Below are 19947 nucleotides of genomic sequence, written 5' to 3'. Positions count from 1 at the left end.
GTCTGATCTCTGCTCTCACCAGAAACACCCCACAGCGTTTCAGCCAAAAGGCTCACACTCCCTGCTGCCTCTGCCTGCTCCTGCCCCCAGCCCCTGACCCCAACCCTCTTCCGAATGCAGCGCGCCGAGAGATTTTTATTTACTGTTTCAGCTGAGAGAGCTGCTGCTTTTGTCAGGAAGAAGAAAAGACCGCAAGAGGGGAGGCAAATCATTGGGAAAGGGCACATCCCCTTGGGAAGCTGTTAGGAGGTGCTACGGGGGGTGGAAGAGAGAGGACAGACATCAGATAGACACGGAGATGGAGGAAGCACCCCAGGAAAAGCACTGGAGGATGCTAATCCCTCCTTGGGTGCACAGTAACAAGTTTCAATCACTCACAAGCTGACCACCCGGTCATCTCTCCTGTCTCTCTCCATCCACCAGCAGCTTTTGCCGCTCCACTTGCCCAGCCTGCCACTTTGAGCAACAAAATCATCACCTTCTGTATCTGCAGGGACCTCTGCAAAGCCAGGTGAGCAGAGTGGGGGGAAGTGAAGTGGGAAGAGAAGAAACTTCTGCTACAGCCCCAGATACCTCAGACTTGGGAAAGCAGGGGGAAAGAAAAGGGTTTTCTCTGCTCATTCCCTCCCTCCCTGCCTTGACAGCCCAGTCCCAGCCCTTTCCCCCGTGCCTGCTCAGCATGTAGGGAAGAGAAGCCCACGTACCGATCCGCCCTGCATCCTGCAGCTGGATTTTGAGCATCTCCATGGGAGTGGTGACGATCACCTGGCAGGTACCTGCGCCACAGCCTGCCAGCATCTCCCTCAGCAGTGTCAGCTTTTTCCTGCCCACAGGAAAAAAAAAAAAAAAAAAAAAAAAAGAGAGAGAGAGAGAGAGAAAGAGTCAGTTAGAGGAGGAGGCCTGGAGTAACACTGGGGCAGCTGGGTGCAAGGGTTCCGGGCACACCTGACCCTGTGGGTTACAGGAGAGGCAGCCTGGGTGTGGAGAAACAGCTGAAGTTATAACAGAAAAAAAATTTTAGGGTTAAACTGAAGCTGCTACTTCTAGGGTGGAAAGCGGTCAGTATGTACAGAATCTGCACCCCAGCAGTTCCCCAGGCGACACAACCTGCAACCGTAGCACATGCGGAGAGGAACTGAACGGAGAGCGGAGCAGAGCGGAGTCTTATCTTGAGTTGAACACAGAGGGCTGGGGGAAAAGCTCCCCCTTAGCACGACACCGGGGGACAGGGGAACCTGCTAGGCTTGGCGGTTCAGCATAGCCCAGGCTTGGCATCTCTGCCAGCATCACCTGAACTGCTCCCAGAAACAGAACATTCAGAAGAAGCCACAAGCCCAGCCAGAACAGCCCCAGAGCGGAGCACACAACCCTCCCCATCCCCAGGCAGAGCTGCAGCTCTCTTCCATCCCAGTGTTACCCCTGGCCAGGGCACAGCCTTCAGAAAAGGTATCGCTTCGGAGGGCAGCAGAGGACCTGAGCATTAAGGGGGATAAGCAGCTTTCCCCCTGCCAGCCTAGTCCCTTAAACACCGTCAGCACCCCACACACAAACAGAGACCACAGGGCAAGAAACAAGGAGGGAAAATATTCGAGTTGCTGCTCTGGACTTCTCCACAAAAGCAAAATAAACAAACAGAGTGAAGGAGGCATCTCCCCTGTAATTAGAGGCTTCTTCACCTCACCAGCCTTTCCAAACCTGAAGAATAACCTTTGCATTAAACTGGTCCTGCCTGAGGGACAAGGGATGGGATGGATCCCTGGCACTGCAGCTTCGGGCATCCTCTGCACCAGAGAGCAGGGACCATCAGTGACATGCTCTTGAGTAACAAAATGCAGCATTTCAAAGCTTCCTCCCCCCCAAAGCCATGAAACAGCCCAGCTAAGACTAAAAAGATGAACTCAGGATGCAAATGCTCAGAAGGCCTCAATTTTCACAAACTGGTGAGTTTTTGCCCTGTAAAATGTCTCACCCCTTGTCAGCAGAAAACACTGACTTGATTAAAAAAACCACAAAGTGCCTCTGACCTGCTCTTTTCTAAAAGGGGGGGGGGAGGGGGAAGCAGCATATACAAGTCACACAGAGGGAAACAGCCTCCTCTTTTTTTTTTTTCCTTTTTTTTTTTCTCTCCTGTTTTAAATACAAGTACTAATTTTACTCCCCCCAGCCCTGCTCCTATAGCACTACCTCACGTTAACTTATTCAAGGCAAGTTCCCAGACCGTGGCAAAGGCAGTCCCACAATGACATCCCTGGCAAAACCAGGATACTCCCTTCCCGGGGGTTTCACACGCACACAACACAGCACAGCTGTGGCACTGCAAGCCAGCAAAGAAGTTTCAACGCCAATCCTATAGGAAAGGGAGGGGAGATGTGCCGTAATCCTGCTGGCCTACCGCATCAGTCAGGCCGATTGCTCCACCTTTCATCTTCTCCAGGGTGGAATCCGGAGCAGGGGATTAGAGGCACAGAGCCACAACGGAGATTATCAGTGACTAAATATAGATCTTTTCTGGGAGGCTGAAGGGAAGAACATTTCACAGCCTCCCCTTCCCTATTATGAGAAGCTGCACAGAACGATCCCTCCTGCAGTTACACACACAGGTGCTGAAGCATGCACAGCAAGCTCTCCTGGAGGTATGCAGGTATCAGGGTGTGCAGCTCCCGAGGTTCCCCCTGGCACCAACACCTGGAGGTGGCCAACTTGTGCCTCCTGGGCAGCCTGCAGCACCAGGCCAGTCTCTGCAGCTGGACACTGTCAGCAGCAAGCCTGCACAACCCCTAGCCCAGCCGTGGGAGGAAGCAAACCACCCAAAGCAGCTGGCTGCCGGTTCCTCTCTATGGCACAGCAGAGCATCTCCCGCCTTAGCAAGAGCCCTGGAGCATCCCTGGAGTGCACGTCTCCTGACTTTCATCCAGGGCAACCGCTCTGACAGCCAGTTCAAAAGATGTTCACCTATGGACCATTATCCCAGCCAACAAAAGTCAGGCTGGCTTGATTGAACTCCACGGAGCTATGCCAGCGTGACCCAGAGAAGGATTTATGCGCATGGGCGTATTTTGGAGATGTCAAACAGGTACATCAAAAACACCTAGAATAAGGGCTTTCACCTTTTGGTTTGCATATCCTGGGAACTGGGGGGGAGTCCAAGAAAAAAGAAAGACAGCCTATGATAAGCAAATCTTTTGTCAGGAGATGGAAAGTTTGCCATACAGGGGTCAAAATCCCTTTGCAAAACAGCAGTCTGCACATAAAAGGAGCTGGAAAACGGTTCATCTCTAGATGACAAAGGTGTTTAAATATTTAAGGCGCCACAGGCCTTATCCTCAGTGGTTTAAAAACTGGCACATCTCAATTAACTTCAAAAGCTGCAACACCAGCAAGGATCTGGTCCTGCAAATGCGGAAACCACCTTTTATCACAGCAAGAGGGTGTTAAATATAACATACTCATAATAGCCCCAAATTCTGCTCTGGCAGAAATCAGTTGTTCCACTCTCAACTGACATGCAATTAATTGTGACAAAACAACAATGTCGAATTGGGAAGGGGAGAAGATTCATGCTTGATCTAAATCAGAGTTTCAAACTAGAGCTGGGAAAAAAAAAGTCAAAAAGCAGGCACTAGAGGTTTGGGGGGGCTTTTCAAGAGCAACGCATCAGTTCACAGGCGCTCTGAAAGCATTGGTATATTGATGTCACATGGGAGCAGAGCAGGATTTTTTCCAAGTTTCTGAAATATCTTGACTGTGTAGGAGCTGACTGAGCTTGGGCAGGGACCAAAGCCAGCTGTTCTGGAATAAGGGTGACAACGTTTCCAACGATAGGAAATCTTTGACCTAAGGGAACATCCACGCAAAGCCATACGCTTCTATTTGCTACCCAAGAAGCTACTGTCTCCAGCTTGGACATCACCCTCCTCACTCATAAAATAACCTCTGCCTCTGGTCTGTCAACCCCACAGATTGTAGAAAGCTCCCCCAAGAGTTAAAATCGGAGAGAATTAGCCACTGCCAAATGGGGCTTTTGCTACGGATTGGAGGCCCAACACACCTCCAAAGGGAGGGCAACCCATCTGCCACAGCCACATGGGGACACGCACACACACTGCCAGCCAGTCCCCCTAACCCAACCCCGACCTTCCAAGAGGGAACAACAAGCTATTGCAACCACACTTCATAAAAGCCGGAGCTACGATGCTGGGAAATTTTAAAAGGAAGAAAGTTCCCGTGCCAAGCTCCCTCTCAGTGCTAGCGCCAGCTCAAAAGCCACCTCAGACACGCAGAGCAAAGCGCTGATGTGGGACAAATCCACCTCAAAGTAACGCCACCAGATTGAATGTTGCTCTGGCAGATGTTATTCCAGGTATGGTACAACCTGCCTCATGGTTGCATGTTTGGACTAAGTCAAGAGCAAGGGAGGTGACTTTGCGCCTGCACCCATTACATCAGGCTTGTCCTGGCAGGAGATTCCAAGCGTTTTGTTCCAATACAAATGTCTGTGGAAGCGAACAATGGACAGGGGAACATGTCTGGGCACATTGAACACGGACACAACCTGCGTTTTGTCACAAGACGCATGCCTGGAATGGAGACAAGGGCAATGCTCCCTCTCACGGGTGTTATCCTGTGATTAAACAGCCCACCTCTATCTCCCTCTAGACGTACGACTGGAAGGGCATTTACCTTCTGGCCGACCTTTGATGTCTACAACTTCAGCCCACTGTAATTCCCTGAGCCTCTATGTGCTAAATAAAAGAGCACCCCCCTGCCCCCCAAACAGCTATCCCTGAATAGGCACAGTGAGATTATCAGCTCTTAACTGATTTTCCCTCCCCCCCCCCCGCCAAGTCCCAGTGGGTCAGATGAAGGTTATCTGCATTAAAGTGGGTAACTACAGGAGAGGTTGCCTTGGCCCACAAGGGCTCCTGCCCAGAGAAAGACCAAAGCACGGCATGTGTGATGTGGCACAGCAGCTCAGCACCAGGAACAGCAGCAGCATCCCTCCTTCCTAAAGCAAAAGCCTCGCTTTATACCCTGCGAGCGCTCTGCAGCTCAAGGATCAACCAGGCTGGGCAACAGCTACTTGAACAGATGCCACAGAAGAAATGGTCTGGGTATTTTAGGAGAGCCTGAAAGAGGAGCAGATGAAAGAAGGAGCCCTGGGGAGACATATCATCTGGGAAGGCAATGGAGAACAAGCTCCAGTCTCCCCGCCTGCATGGGAAAGAAGGAAAAGTGCCTTGCTTGTCTCAGGATAACAGTTGGCTGTTTGTCTTCTCTGAGCAAAGCCACAAGGCAGGGGGGAAGCGGAAAGCAAGAAAATTTGCTGGCATCAGCAAAGACACAATTAACACGATCGTGCTAGTCTTCCTAGGAATCCAAGCTGCAAAATCAGCAGATTGCCAGCCTTTGCTCCAGAACAGCAAACAAAACGAAGGTCAAGATTAAAGAGGTCAAAAGATGGAAAGGAATAACACACCTTGGAGAAGACCAGCAGGAAACTCATCCAGGGACACTGGAGAGTTTTTATGAGCAAGTTATGAGCAAGAAATTGCTTTTATAAGAAGCCGTGGGACACTTTTCACAGCAGCCAAAGCAAAGTATTTAAGCAAGAACCTAAAAAACCCAACAAAATCTGGCAAACACACGCCAAACACAACAGCTGTCTGGCACTTAACACTTTGGAGATTAAAAAGTCCTATAAGGTTTCGTGTTTAATGGACTGGGTTTTATGAAGTGTTTAACACCCAAATTCAAAAAGGACATAAAAAGCAGGCAATACTACCACTTGTCAAAGAGGCCTCACACACTGAGCACCCAAAAATCAACAATGTACTTTAAATGCATGCTGGTGTCCTACCAATTTAAATTGCTTTTGTAGCTTCGTAGCCAAGTGTTTCACACTCAAGTGCTTCACTTAGCCCTAGCGACTTCTCTTCTCACATCCTCTGCTCTGGACAACGAAGCTGCTGCTTTTTTAACAGATTATGGGTGTCTCAACACATCCAGCTTCAGAAATACAGAAGAAATAAAAAAAATCCCATCTGCTTCCAGCAGCCTGAAGGTTGGAAGTTTCCCCTCTGTCTCGTGTCCTGCCTTCCCCAGCCACGTGGTCCAGCCAGCAGAGTGCCACAGGGACAAGGACCTGCCTGAAGACTCTTCTGTGGGTCACCTCTTCTACTTCTCCTGGGAACTGCAGAGACCCTCGGGCCAAAATGGTCACAGGACAATATCTGACCCTTATTGCCTTTCTCAACCAGGGTCACCGGGTACCATTCAGGTTTTTCGTTATCTTGGTTTTCCTCCTTTCCAATCAGCTTGGGAGGACCAACGCAGTTTTGTCTCCTCACGAAAGAAGCAGCTGCAGCAGTAGGCTATTGTAACGGTCACAACATCAATAGAAACAGGCAAAGAAGCAGAAATCAAGTCTCCTAGCCTGTCAGCACACATCCTGCACCAAAAGGAGGGGGAAAATAATTTTATGGGAAGGAATGCACCCCCCAAGCTACTTCCAGGGTAGAGGGGGCTGCGGGAACAGACATCTCTAGCCTCAGGGAGATGGGCGCACCAGCAAGGAGACAAGGTCCCAAGTGAGGTCCTGCTGCCCCAGTACCCCACCTCCAGCAGCATCCAAGAGCACGGCCAGGGAAAAAGGAGCCTAGCACAAACCTGCAGTGATACATCCCCAAAATACTCTTCCAGCCATTTGCAGCCAGCAGCTTCCTACACGACAGGCGTTGTTTTCAGTCTGGCCTTTTGAAAATGGGCTTTATGCCACTTTTTTTCTTAGCAGTTTAAAAGGAAGTTCGTTTCAACACTAAATTTTTCAAAGGATTCAAAATAATAATAAAAATTAATGCACACTAAAAGTTGTTGTGTAACTTGAGGCTGGTTCGGGTCACGCTGGATTTGCCAAACTCTGGTCCACGCATGCTTCTTCCCCTTGCATGCGGAGGACCCACTCAGCACATTTGGATCAGCAAACACTGATGGAACACGCACATCCTAACGGACAAGGATCTCCAATTCATGCAACGCATTTCAAGCAAGTGCTAGAAGCTTAGCAACAAGGGCATTCAATGTCAAACAGGACTAGAAGACTTTTGCAGCTCTGAGTCAGAACGGCACCAGAGCATCCTTTGGGATGCTGGCCTAAGCATCTGTATAGCAGCAGATAGTTGGGCTTGTGCAAAAAGCACTTTGGTGGGGCTGAAGCAAGCTCTTGGTGGCTTACCATGAAAAAACAGCCCCCAGCCTTATGCTGAGCTTAACTCCCTCAGCTGCACTTCACACCATGTAACACCTTGACTGTTGCAATTCCATATCCAGAAATGAAACCACACTGACATGCCAGGCAGCTTGAATCTTCACCTTTCTAACCCCGGGCTATTTTGTTGTTTGTATCTAGGCTCTGACTGGAGTTGTGAAATAGGTGGCCCAGCCTTGCGATGTGCTAGCAGCTACACACCCTGTTTTGCTCCAAGTAGGAGAGGCATTTGGATTCCAGCACAGGAATCCTGCCCTGTCTTACAAAGACAGCTGGGGAGGAAGGGACAGAAGAATCTCAAGGGAAAAACCTGCAGACTACAAACAGCTTGGAAAGAGGGAGCGAGGGCAAGGCAAACCCTTGGGGACACAGAGCTTCAGGACTCCATGAAAGAGCCCCTCGCCATCACTCCTACTTGCCTGCGAACTGCCAAAGGCAGGGCAGCATGCAATGACTGCAGCACAGCCAGGCACAACCCCTCCAGCAGGTCACATCCTCCATCCCCAGGCCTGGGGTTTCCCTAGCATGAAGGAAAAGGATCCCGTGACATGCAGCTGCCCCGCAGTTTCTAAGGGTCCTTTATCCCAACTGGTAACGTCACGGCCTTTTCCATCAGCCCCTGCTTCTCACGCAGCACAGCACGCACCAGACCTTCCAGCCAGGTCCCAGGTTCAGAGCCTGTACCAGCCACAGCCAACCTGCACGGCGGTTTCTTTCGCATCACATCTTGGAGTGACATTTCTAGTTCGAAACACCTTAAAGCACCTACCACAGCAGTATCAAGGCTCTGCCCCTCTGTTCAGGTCACGCTGGCTAGCCTCACAAGCAGAGCTGACACGATTTCAGGCATCCAAGCCCTGCCCGGTGGTTGCACGAGATGAGTGACCCCAACGCCACATGCTGCCTAGCTCTTGTCACCTAACTGTGGCCCAACCTTTCTTTTCTCTAAAGGAGTTGAAAACGCATTGTGATGAGACACAAAGGCTCCCTACTACCCGAGTGGTATCACACTCCTGCTCCAGGTCCCTGTAGTGCCAGTTCCATCGGTACGTATGTTTTAGGAGAACAGGGTGTCTTTTATTCTTGGCAAAATTCCCTCGCTCCTTTACTCTGAATCAAGCAGAGCACGTCATCCACATCATGCGTGGATCAGCCAGGAACCCAGAAGCCAAACTGGAGGAGGTCTGGGTGAAGACCCCTGCTGCACCCCATGTACCCAGACACCTGCTCATAGCCTGCCTCAGCACCAGGAGGACACACGCATTTGTCCCGTGAGGAAGCCTTCACCTCTCACGGTGCAGGACACCTAGTGACAGGCACGTCATGGTTGAAACATCACAGCAGCGATTGCGCTCACAGAAGGCCAAATACGTTGCAATGCTGCTCCGATTTCTTCCATGGGCTGCTCTCTCAGTGGTGGTACAAGGTGTGACAGGCTTGGCCCTCCCTGTGCAACCTACTAGGCCCTCACTTGGTAGGCGGTGGCAAAGAGCTAGCTGGGCTCCTGTCCACTGCGGCACGCCAAGGCCTGTCACGTTGGCTGCTGCTGGGATCAGGATCAGACCCACCACTTCGTAGGAGCAAGGAGCAATGAGGACATCATTGCCTCCCACCGTCTGAGCAGAGCACAGGAGACAGCATTTGAAGAGACAGAAAATCACGAACAGCTGCGAGCCGATGAGTCACACAGACGTATGTCAGCTGCTACTTTTTTTGAAAGGCTCCAGAACAGAAAAAATTAGGTACGTGAAAAAACTAGATCCTAAACCTGTGTCGGTCCACAGCCTCCACTGAAGTTGTTGGGCCACTGATCTCCAGCAGCCGAGACTGATGTGGTGTGTTACGTTATGGGAAGTTGTTCAATCAAGTAATTATGGCAGAGCTTTGCATTTTCCGTGAGGCTCCACCCCATCACTGCTGATGGGAAGAGTCAGGATCATGCCCCAAGCAGGCTGTTTTCTAACTACCGTCACTGAGGGCTGGAGAGAGCGTCCTTCACCGGCTGGCTCTGGAGAAAGGTCTCTGTCTGAAGGGAAACACAAGCGTTCTCCAAATTGCAAGGGAAATATCTTTGTGAAAACAGCATTAAATATTAAGGGTCCAGCCCCTCTCAACTGCTTAGCTAGCATCTTTTACTCACATTTAATTCACATGAACCAACCTCCACTCGCAAGCTAAACAAGATAATTTTGTTCCTTCAGCGTTTATTTGCCGGTCAGCTGCTGGGCAATGCTGCAAGTGCCCTCTGTCAATTCAGATCCACCACGTCTCTGCCAGGTCCTTTTCAAGGACAAGAGGGATGCTAAGTTTGGGGTCTACAGAACTCGACTTGCCATCTGTTCAAGCCAGAAAGAGCGTAACGGCATCCAATAGGATGCTGGGACAAGGGTCCTCCCATCAGCTGTTTCAGCAGTGATCAGTGCCATTGGGTTCCTCTCAAATATTTTGCCTACAAATTCTGGATCTGCTAACCTTGGCTTCGATCTGGGGCTATTTTTAGAAGCTTGAATAAAAAGCAGTCATTCAGTGGAGTGCTTTTCACTTCCCGTTTTAGACATTACATCCTTAGCCCAAATGTAATCACCGGCTGAGCCGCTGAAGGGCAACTTGTATTTCAGTCGTCACATCACCCCATTCCACCTTTGCCCCGATGTCACCCCAGACTTCTCCAAGGAGCTTTTGTCTTGTAAGTTGAATGTGAAAAGTCTGCGCCCCTCCTGCACCCCCTACTCACCCATCTTTGGAGAGATGATGCCGGAAGAAGTCGTTGGCTGCCAGTTTGATAGCCTTTTCTGGCGTCACTAGAGTCAGGTTCACCGCAGCCCCTGGGCAAGGAAAAGAGGAAAGGGCCATTGGAGAATGAGAACAAAGGCGCTGTTGACCGGGTCTTTCAGGAATGTGCTGTAAATCCTGCTCAAAACCAAGGACTGATGAAGGAGAGCTCCCAATGCACCAAAAGGGTTTAGAAACGTGAAATACCACCCAGCACCGTGGGGGTTTTCACCACCCCCCGATGTGTTTCTACTCCATTTGCAATGCTTTTTATAATTTCTTTAGCTTTGCTACTACTCCCTCCACGTATACATGCATCCTCTTCTCTCATCCAAGGACACATTCCTATGAATCCAGAAAGATGCAGACCAGACCTTCAAGAAAGGAGTACAAGTTAGATTAATAACCAGTCCCAACTCCTTTGCAAATATTTCGTGATGCTGAGAAGCAAAAGACCCCCGCCCCGCCTTCTTGCCAGTGTCCCTGTCCCCCCCCACCCCCAAAGAGAGCAGCTTGCTTCCCAGGCAGCCCAGAAAAGGCAGAGTCCTTGGAAGACCTGGAGGCTGCCTGAAGGCAACTGGCTCACCCTCGCAGAAGTCACCCAGCTCGAGGCCACCCCTGGGATTGTCAAGCGGCTTCCCTCGTGTGTCACCACTGGGTGTCACCCTCAGAGCAGCCAACTGAAGTGGCTTTTTGTCCCCCACAAGCTGCAGCACGCAGAGATCCCCCTCCCAGCACCATGACAAGGCTTGCTGGGGGACCTGGGGTGTAAACAAGCCTTGGCTCCCCCACCACGCGCTGGAGAGGCCTTTTGTCAGGGGCAACAACCAGCAAATCCCTGCATTGTGCCTGCAACAATGAAAGGTCTGCATGGCCTGGCCAGCTGCTGGGGGGCACCGACGCCGCATTAGTGCAACGCAGCAGCGGCTGGGAAGCAGCTTTCAAGCTGCCCTGGGGGACACGGGGTGAGGGGAGGGCCAGTCCCTTCTGAGCATACTGGGGTTTGCACCATTAGATTAGCGCTCCAGAATGTTCTCCTCCCTTTAAATCTTACGGCTCAAAGTCCTCTGGTGGATGACCACAAGCTCTCCCTGCCTGCACTGAAGCATACCGAGCGCCAAGCCCTCCAGAGGACCTTTGCTTGAGACTTGCTAACGGCCTGTGAACACCTTTGCAAGGACAAACACAAATACTAGGGTATACCTTTTGCATTTATGCTTGCTGTAGAGATTTAAACAACTTGTTCCAACGCTCCATTTTCCAAAGAGAAGCAGACAGAGAAGCCTGCACTCCCACTAGGCTCTCAAGACCTGGCAGGGTTCATTTTTCAGGAGGTTTGAACACAAGCTGACAGGAGCTATAAGGGCTCAACACACAAAAGAAAAACAATTCAGTTCTCTGTTCCTCAGGATGGACTCTGCTCTCTCTAAAAATTAACAAAGAACTCCTAAATTAGACATGGAAAGACATAGGTTTAGCAGGACTTTCCTCAGACTAGGAAGGAAAGTTGAAACTGAGACCAGTACAACCGGGACCAGGGCACAGGAGTCCTTGGCTCCACATGCTCTGCTCAGAGGACACATCTCCATCGTGCAGGAAATCACAGCAAGGAGACAGAAACAGACAGCCTTTGCTGGGCAGGGCTGGGAAGCCCAGCACTTCTTCCCCCCTTCTGACTGTCACGTTCAGAGATTTTGCAGAAAATACAGAGGAACACCACCTCGTAGCAAGCTAAGCCAATGCATTCATTCCACACTGGCCATGACACGCAACAAATGTCATCCCCATCTGCAGGAGCCACACTGACTAGCATGGAGCAGGGCAGCTCTCTCACACTCCTGGCTTTTTGCAAACTTTGAAGCATACCAGTGATTGCGCTGCTTCAGCCCGATGTTCCTGCACATCATGTCCCCCTGCCACAGCTCTTCCATGTGATGAGAAGCCACACAGACACGACCCTCACGCTCTGCCTCCACCTTTTAGCATCAATCATATCAGGATCTACAAAGCAAATCCACCCAGCCTGATTTTTAAGTGGAAGTGGCTACTTGTAAAAGTGTTTCCTTGAGTGCCAGCTTGAAGACAATTTCAACCTCACTCCTAATGCCTAGAAAGTAAACCAACTGTACATTACTGACACGCAGCATGAATAACCATTTCATTGGAAAAACAGAGAAAGAAAAAAAAAGAATAAACCCACTGCTCTAACACGAGTGCAAAGGGTTAATTGAAAGAAAGAAAAAAAATATTCCAAACCATCAAGCAAGAAAGGTAAGCAAAAAAGTACGCTTCCACATGCTCCAGGAACCAAGAGGCTTTCACAGCAATTTCTCCTTCAACTGCAAATAAAGTAGAGGGCAAAACCACACAATATACAGAGAAAAGTTAATGAACCTGGGTTTTCTCCTCCATCTTTGGATATTTTCAGTAAAGCTGCTTAGCAGAGAGTGGATAATCCCTGTCCTCAATAATCCATAACAGCTTCAATTCACTGGAGGAGGAGAAATCAGATACTTCAGCTGCTGGCTGTATGCTTTCCACGGCGTTTTCTACCTTTTTACAAAATCTCATAGCTCTTCAGTTCTAGCTATGCCAATGACTATCTCCGTAATTAAAGCTAACCTTGGCCTACAGGCAACACTACATGTACCAAAAGCAGTGACAGACAAACAAAGTGCAAAAATAAATTGCAATCATTAACAAATAGAAATTATTTTGAAAAGAAGTATAGAAGCACTATGAAGAACGAAATCGAGTGGAGGCAAAACCAGTTGTTTGCCAACTGAACTTACAAATGCCCTCTTCTCACCAAGCCTTGGGGTTTGTTATTAAGACACATTTCTCATAGAAGCCCTTATATACCATCAGCAACCTACATAATGGGGATCGAGCTATTCCCAGTGCAGCACTGGTGCACGTGGGAGGTATTATTAGCAGAGGCCAGGGAAAGCTGCCACGCTAGTGTAGCTCAGCTGCAGCTATCCTCCAAACGTCACCCACAGCAAAGGGCATTTCCCTGACTTATCAAGGCCTTCAGCTTTTGCCAGCTGGGCTGAACAGCTGGCCTACAAACAGCAGCGGCACCTCCCAGGACACATGCTGAGAGCTGTAGGTGGCTTCTGGATGGACTGCAGCAGGGAGAAGAGAGAGCCCCTCTCCAAGGTCCGCTTTCACTGGCACCCGCGTGGTCCAGGAGCCCACGGGCACCGTGGATTCATCCCCTTGGCATCACATCTGAAGGCAGAACAGTCATCCCTTGAGCACAGACAGCACTAGACACCACCACACAGCTTTGAGGTTACCTAACGTTCCAGAAAAAGAACAGGAGAAAAAACCTCCCATTCTTCCCCCCCCCCAAACAAGCCTCAGAATCCCCGTAACGCTGGGGGAAGAACTTGAGAGAAATGCTGGGATTGCCTCATGCATCACACGACTCGCCATGGGCTACTCATACAGAGCAAGGACTGTCTGCCCACACGCAGCCCTTAAGAAATGATTTGCAGAAACGCATCCTACAAGCTCAGGCCTCTCTCCTGTCCGCACCGAGGAGCTTCGAGTCCCACGTGAAGGAGCCCTGAAGTCGCACAGTGGGAACGGCTGTGCCCAAGCAGACCTGTCCTGTCCTCTGACAGAGGCCAAGTGCCCTGCAGGGACCACTGCTGCACTTGTGACTCCTCCATGGGGCACAGCAGCTGCCACTTCAGCTCATTTACATATAATCCTCCCCATTTCAGTTTAAAGGATGAAAATAAGACCTTGTGAGTCATACAGCAACTTCTGCTGGGAAACTGGGACAGATGGAGGGAGCAGGAACCAATCCCATCATCTGATTTTCATCCTCCCCTATCTGCAGGGCTAAGCAGTCTTTTTACCTTCTTCCCATAGAAGTACCCACATTCTTCACAAATCCTGGATTTTTTTACCTGCTCAAGCTCTCCCCAAGAGAGAGATAGAAGGGGGGCTAACGTCATCTCACAGAACTGAGGCACACAGACCAGGACTGCCGTACTTGGAGGACCCACCTTTGCACCCTGGCCACGCTGAAGTATCTATGAATTTCTGGAAGGAGATGGAGCTATTCACAAAAGCCCTCCCAAACCCAGCTCCCCATGTAACAGTCAGCAGTGACAAATAAATTCAAGCCTCTATCAGCTCCCTGAACAGAGTGGGTACAAAGTTAGTGGGACATGGACGATGCCGACCAGATTCATTATGGCAGGGAAAAGCAAGAGCTATGCAAAACCCTCTGCACCCTTTGAGATTTCTGCTTAGGAGTGAAAAGTGGCCTGAAGATGCACATCCCCTCTATCACCCTACACCTTACAGGACTGAGCCGTCTCTCCCAAAAGTCCTGATGGATCCTACAGTCTTCCCTCTAAGTTTCCAGGAACAGCTTCTTCCTTCCACTCCCCAGCGAGCAGCCTGCCACTGCATATTTTATAGCCAAAGTTAATGCAGGCTCCACTCCTGGCTAGGAACACAGAAGCAGCCAGCTTCTGGGAAAAATCAAGGGGGAACACGCCACTGCTAGCAACGAAGATGGAGCTTGCCTCAGGGTTATTTGTCTTGTTGCCTGCTCCCAGGAAAGCTACTGCAAAGCAGCCAATCCATCCCCGGCATCCACCGCACTCCCCCGAAACGCCCACCAGGGAGTTGGGCAAGAGGCACTGCCCCAACAGCCAGCACCGCTCCCAGGGCTGGCAGAAGCCCCTGGCTTCCTTGGGAGCTCTGGGACAACAGCAAGGCACCAGCATCTCCGGACTCTGGCTTGAAAAAACAAAGAGCAAGGACTCAATCACAGCAGTACTTTAATCCGGCTTTATCAGTAAAGAGTGCCACAAAGAATGCTATCTGAACACCTCAGAGATAAAACCTGCGTATTCAGGCGATTGAATACCAGTATATAAAATGAACCAGGGTTCACTGCCAGCTAAGCCGGCTGGACTGTGTTGAAAGCCAAGAAGGAGAGGAAAATGTGGAATACCTATCAGTCAAGCCAGAGTTCGGCCCGCCGTTCTTCTCTCCTCAAAATCTTTAAAAAAAATTCAAGGATATTGCATTTAAACTAGAAAAGGTAAAATATCAACTGAGGAATTCACTGCTGCAACAGACAGCCTCAGCCAAGGAGCCAGGAGATTTCTAGCAGGTTAGCACACAAGACCAAACAGCTGAAGCTCCAACATGAACCAACCTCTGATTTTCTTACTACCACAAGAGAATTTTTTTCTGGAATCATGTTATTCTTAATATTTTTTTTTTTTAATTGCAGCTTGCCTTAATTCTTGAACAAAGTACTCGGGTGTGCTTGAGAGGCAGCTGGTTTTGGAGACAAGCTACCAACTAGATGGGACGGCTGGCTTGACCGCATTGATGGTGGGCTTTGACATAAATTCAATCATCAAGCACAAAGTAAGACACTTCAAGAGGTTTGCTGCTGCCCGTCTGACAACAGTTACCATGCCCAAGCTGGGAAACACATACACACAGTCCTGAAACAAAGTCCAGCAGCTTTGCTTAAACTGCTAGTAAAGATGAACTTCAGTAAACGATGAGGTTTTACAGCAAAACAGCCAAGGGGAGGACTCAAGCCCTCAGTGGTAGATAGCTGAGCAGATACTTGGCGTGGAGTTTATTTTCAGAAACAGCTGCACCTTTCAACATCTAAGGATATTGCTAGGCTACTGCTCTTTAAGCCAGAGAATACGGGCTTTTCCTCCCACTTACGCACCAGTGCTTCCAACGCAAAAGCTGTGCCGTGCCTGACTCAGCATTACTTACCTCTGTACATGCCAAAGTAGCCTTCCGACCGAATCGTTTTAATGAGGCAGTCAGACCTGCAAGCAAAAGAGAGAGAGAGAGAGAGAGAAACCACAGGAGCTCAAAAGGTGGATGAGAGCAGAGAAAACCAAAACAAATCTCTTGGAGTGGTTTTCATTTACGATCTGTCAGCAAAACCCTGAGCCGAGAAGGGAACCTGGTCAGGCACCGAATGCACCATTGTTCAGGCCTGAGTCCGATTCCAGCCCCCAACTCACAGGGGCTTTGAAACCCACCCCCCGGCTCACCCCGCACGCGCTGGCTGCTTTCCAGAAACACAAAAGGGAAAAGCGTCACCCCGAGGGCTGTTTATCCAGGGTCCCCTGTGGCAAACGCACACCAGAAGCTCCGACAAGCTGATCCCCGTGCACATGTTTTTAAATCCGGCTGTGGAAGGGAAATAAGGGGGGCCAAAACCCCCAGTGCTGACTTGCTTGACTCACTCCGTGAAATTTAACACAAGGCACACCAAGGCTAGATGACCTTAACTCTCAGTCATCTGTGACCTCCCACGCAGATTAAAGCACTTGCTTTTAACACATGGGGTCCCACGGCAGGCAGGGAGCACGCAGGCTCTCGCCTGGGGAGAGCGCAGCAGGGTGCTGGGGGGGTGCCCGCTCCGAGGGGAAAACTGTCGGTTTCTTTGTTTCAGCTACATTTACTGCAAATGGGAAAAGTATGCAGAGCACTGGAATGGCTCAAAGCCTTCTGAAGGCACAGGCACACACCTAACAAATTCAGAGGTGCAGTTCAGGAAGGCAGAGCAGGACCCCGGCAGCTTCCCGCTCCGGACCACGGCTGCGTGGAGCAGGGGCGACGGCTGAAGGTTGTTTTGGGGTCTTTGGGAAGGGACAGGTATTTCCTGTGCCATAGGGGAAGGGGCACGCCTGTGTGCACAATTAAGGAACAAAAGGCCCTTTTATGTAGTAGTAAGGGAAGTGTAGCTGATGAAAACAAGAATACATTTCCAAAGACATTTGGCAACACAAGAAGTAAACTTCATCTCCACTCTGCAGTAGTGCTGAGGTGGGAGAGATGGAAATACAGAATTCCCTCGAGGGCTTTATTGCTCTACTTGGGTCAAGGCTGTTCCAGAGTGCCCTGCATTATTTGTGAAGAGCCCATCTTGCATTGCTGCCCATCATGGCAACAAGTTTCCCCTCTCTGCTGGGGCTCCCCACATCCTTTGGGACCTCATCTTTCACAGTCCCCACCCCAGCTCCCACAGTTTACACACACCCATGGCATTCTTGGCAGCAGCCCCAGCAACTCATTCGCAAGCCTCAGGAATCTCAGGGTACCTTTGCCCCATCCCCCCCATCAAGCCTTTCCACCCCAATACTGGGGAAAATGCCTTTCCTCCGAGCCAGCGGTGCTGCTTCGAAGGAGCCACGGCAGAGGGGAGCGGGAAGAGCTGCTCCCCCCCACGCTCTCACAGCCCCGCTGCCTCACCGTAAGGCTCGCACATCGGCCCCTCAAGCTGCAGCAGAGCCAGGCGGAGCTAAGGCCAAGCCCAGCTCCCTTCTCTCCCTGGAAAAGGGAAGCCAACAGCCAACTAAAATCATCCACAGTACGCCCAAAAGCCCAGCTCTCTCCAGCCCTCAGGGCTGTCTTTCACCCTTTCAAGGGAAAGGCTCCCCTGATGCCAAAGATCTCTCGAGCTAAGCAGAGGCAAGGCATGATGCCTTAAAAGCAAGACAGCCAACATTTTAAGTGAACTTGCTGCCTTCCTGGGTGTGCAGCAGACATCTTGGAGATCTGGTATCAATGGGTATACAGTATTTCTCGAAAAATAAGCCCCTGTAACTGGGGAGCCCAGACAAGCCCTCCCAAACCCCTAGCTAACATAAGGCTGTCTCTGAAGACATGCTCCATAGTAACAGCATCCTCTTAGTGCTTTTTCCCTTGATTGCTTAGATAGGACACAGGATGGCCTGATATTATCTACAGGAAGTGTTATTCCATTACTTCCTTGTCTCTGCTGCTTTCTTGGCCATCAAAAGACCCTTTCGCTTATCCCCACCAGCCCAAGCTCACTTTTCCCACAGCTGCTGCCAATGCCAGAGGAACACCTCCAGGCATTACTCATCCACGTCCAGGCTGTGCCGCAGACTCTTAGGAGGAGCCAGCTCAAATATACAAGGTATATCCTGTGCATTCCTTAACGGCACCTCATCCCACACCAACTTCTGGCTACAGAGCCGATCTGCACTCGACTGCTGGAGGTTAAAAATCTCTCTCCTGCTGAGCTCCCCTCCAGAGAAGAGCCATCCTGGCAGGCACTCCCAAGGGGAGCCTACAAATCCTCCATCCTGCCCGAACTCCTGTTGCTGTCACATATCAGTTTGGGGGAGAAGTGATCCTTAGGGAGGAAAAGCAATCTGCAGCAGCGGCAGAAGCAGGACACAACAAAAAGGAGAGGCAAGGCAAGACTGCAGGCCGTGTCCTGCCAGCGTGCCTGGGTGCACAAACAGTGCAGGGAGCAGAGGACGATGTAACTGTCAAGGGAAGCACCAGTCTGCTGTGGCACGCCAGCGCCTACAGCCTGAGCTCGACGCATAATTACACATCACAGCTAGAGCAAGGAGGCCTGGCGACTAAAACCATCAACATCCAAAGCATTTCCTTCCTGTTCCCGCTCTGCCTCAAATTCTCCTGGGCAAGAAAGAGGAAAATATTGGTGTGGAGGAGCAAGTAACACTACTCCTGAACAAAGTGGCAGGACAGGACACATATCATCAGTCCTACTCCCCTCAATGCCACCACTGCTTACAGAAAACTAAGACCTGACTCTGGTTCCTAGGATAAAGCATCTTGTGCCGAGTGTGGTGCACGTTCCCATAGCAGGTACACAGCATCCCACACAAATCCCAGGTGAATTTGGTAGGCTGGATATATTCATGCCTTCTTTTCCTACAGTCTGCAGCACCTGTTTTTGGACATAGGACTGCTGGGTTAACTACAGCGTGTGTCAGCCTGTGATCCTTCAAAAGGTCTGCACGGGAACATGCGACTGCTCCCTCTTTTTAAAGCTGACCCAGCAAAGGAAGGACCTCCAATATGAGGGTGATGGAAACAGAAGAGAGGCAGAAATTCCCTCAGGCACCTGATCGTGGCCCAGCAGAGAACCAAACAGGGCACCTTGTGTTTTGATCCTGAGCCTTGACAGCAGCAAACGTGCTGCTCCCAAGCAAGCGATGCAAACAGACGTGCCCTCTGCAGAGATGTCACCTGTGGGGCTCAGCAGCCTGAATAGCTGCTTTATTTGCTCGATCCACTCTCGCACAGCTTGGTTCAAGACCGTCCCATGGCTCTCCTGGGGACAGCTCAGCTCCTAGAAATTCGGTAACAAAGCAGAAGGACTCCCTGCCAGAAGCCCCAGGGGATGCTGCCCGTGCAGGCAGTACTCACATGCTGGTGTACATCCGCTGGCCATTCTGCTGGTTCTGCAGGCGAGTTTTTGCCAGGTCAATGGGAAATACACAGGTGACCCCGATCAGCCCAGCTATCCCTCCATTGATCAGCTTGGCAGGTAAACTGCAAGAGGACGAGATGCAGAGAAACAGACATCTTAGCACTGGGATAACGTCAGGGGAGAGAAAGAGGAAAGAATGGAGCTTTTTTACATGACCAGAGTTAACACATCGCTGTGTGACAAGGCTATCCGCCCACTGGCACGAAGGGAGCTCTGCCTCAAGGCAAAGCCTGGCCCTTGCTCTACATGCAGAGTAGGAGGGGAAAGCAGCACACAGCCTTAGCACAAACTGCTGATGAGTGGAGTGGAGCCAAACAGCTAAGCCACAACTCACTAAGAGCAAGGAAAAACCCTGTTCCCCAGGACCCAAGGGTTTCTGTTGTCCCTAGAGGAGAGAAGACGGAGTGCTGGACCATCTACCGCATGGACGGACATCAGTCAGGACCTGATGGCATCCAGGCCAACAGGTTTACTGGCAAATGCTTCCCAGCACCACAGTCAGGTACACATCTAAGGAGATGCTCCGAGACGTTCCGACATGTCAGCTGCTACCATCACATGGGAAGGAGCCCAGCAGAAGCACCCAGCTGACGGGCAAAGAGCAGATGGCTGCAGCTTC

The 19947-nt window shown here is 50.5% G+C and overlaps 1 protein-coding gene across 13 annotated transcripts in view; it reads right to left on the bottom strand.

Annotated features, from left to right (window-relative positions):
• SLC25A22 (solute carrier family 25 member 22) overlaps positions 1–19947 on the bottom strand; it is a 53099-nt gene that overhangs the window by 5846 nt on the left and 27306 nt on the right. For all 13 annotated transcript variants that reach the window (XR_008748722.1, XM_055813544.1, XM_055813540.1 and 10 more), the window contains exons 3-6: positions 19265–19390; positions 15815–15870; positions 9999–10089; positions 705–823 (exon numbers count right to left, since the gene is read on the bottom strand). Coding sequence is in view for 12 of the 13 variants with exons in the window: in XM_055813544.1 (XP_055669519.1) it covers positions 705–823; positions 9999–10089; positions 15815–15870; positions 19265–19390 (392 nt within the window). In the remaining variant the exon portion in view is untranslated. The remainder of the gene's footprint in view (positions 1–704; positions 824–9998; positions 10090–15814; positions 15871–19264; positions 19391–19947) is intronic.

The sequence above is a fragment of the Falco peregrinus genome, chromosome 9 (genome assembly GCF_023634155.1).
Source record: "Falco peregrinus isolate bFalPer1 chromosome 9, bFalPer1.pri, whole genome shotgun sequence".
In the NCBI taxonomy this organism is placed as follows: Eukaryota; Metazoa; Chordata; class Aves; order Falconiformes; family Falconidae; genus Falco; species Falco peregrinus.
Note: the sequence above shows the minus strand (reverse complement) of the source record. Positions and strands in the feature narration are given on the sequence as shown.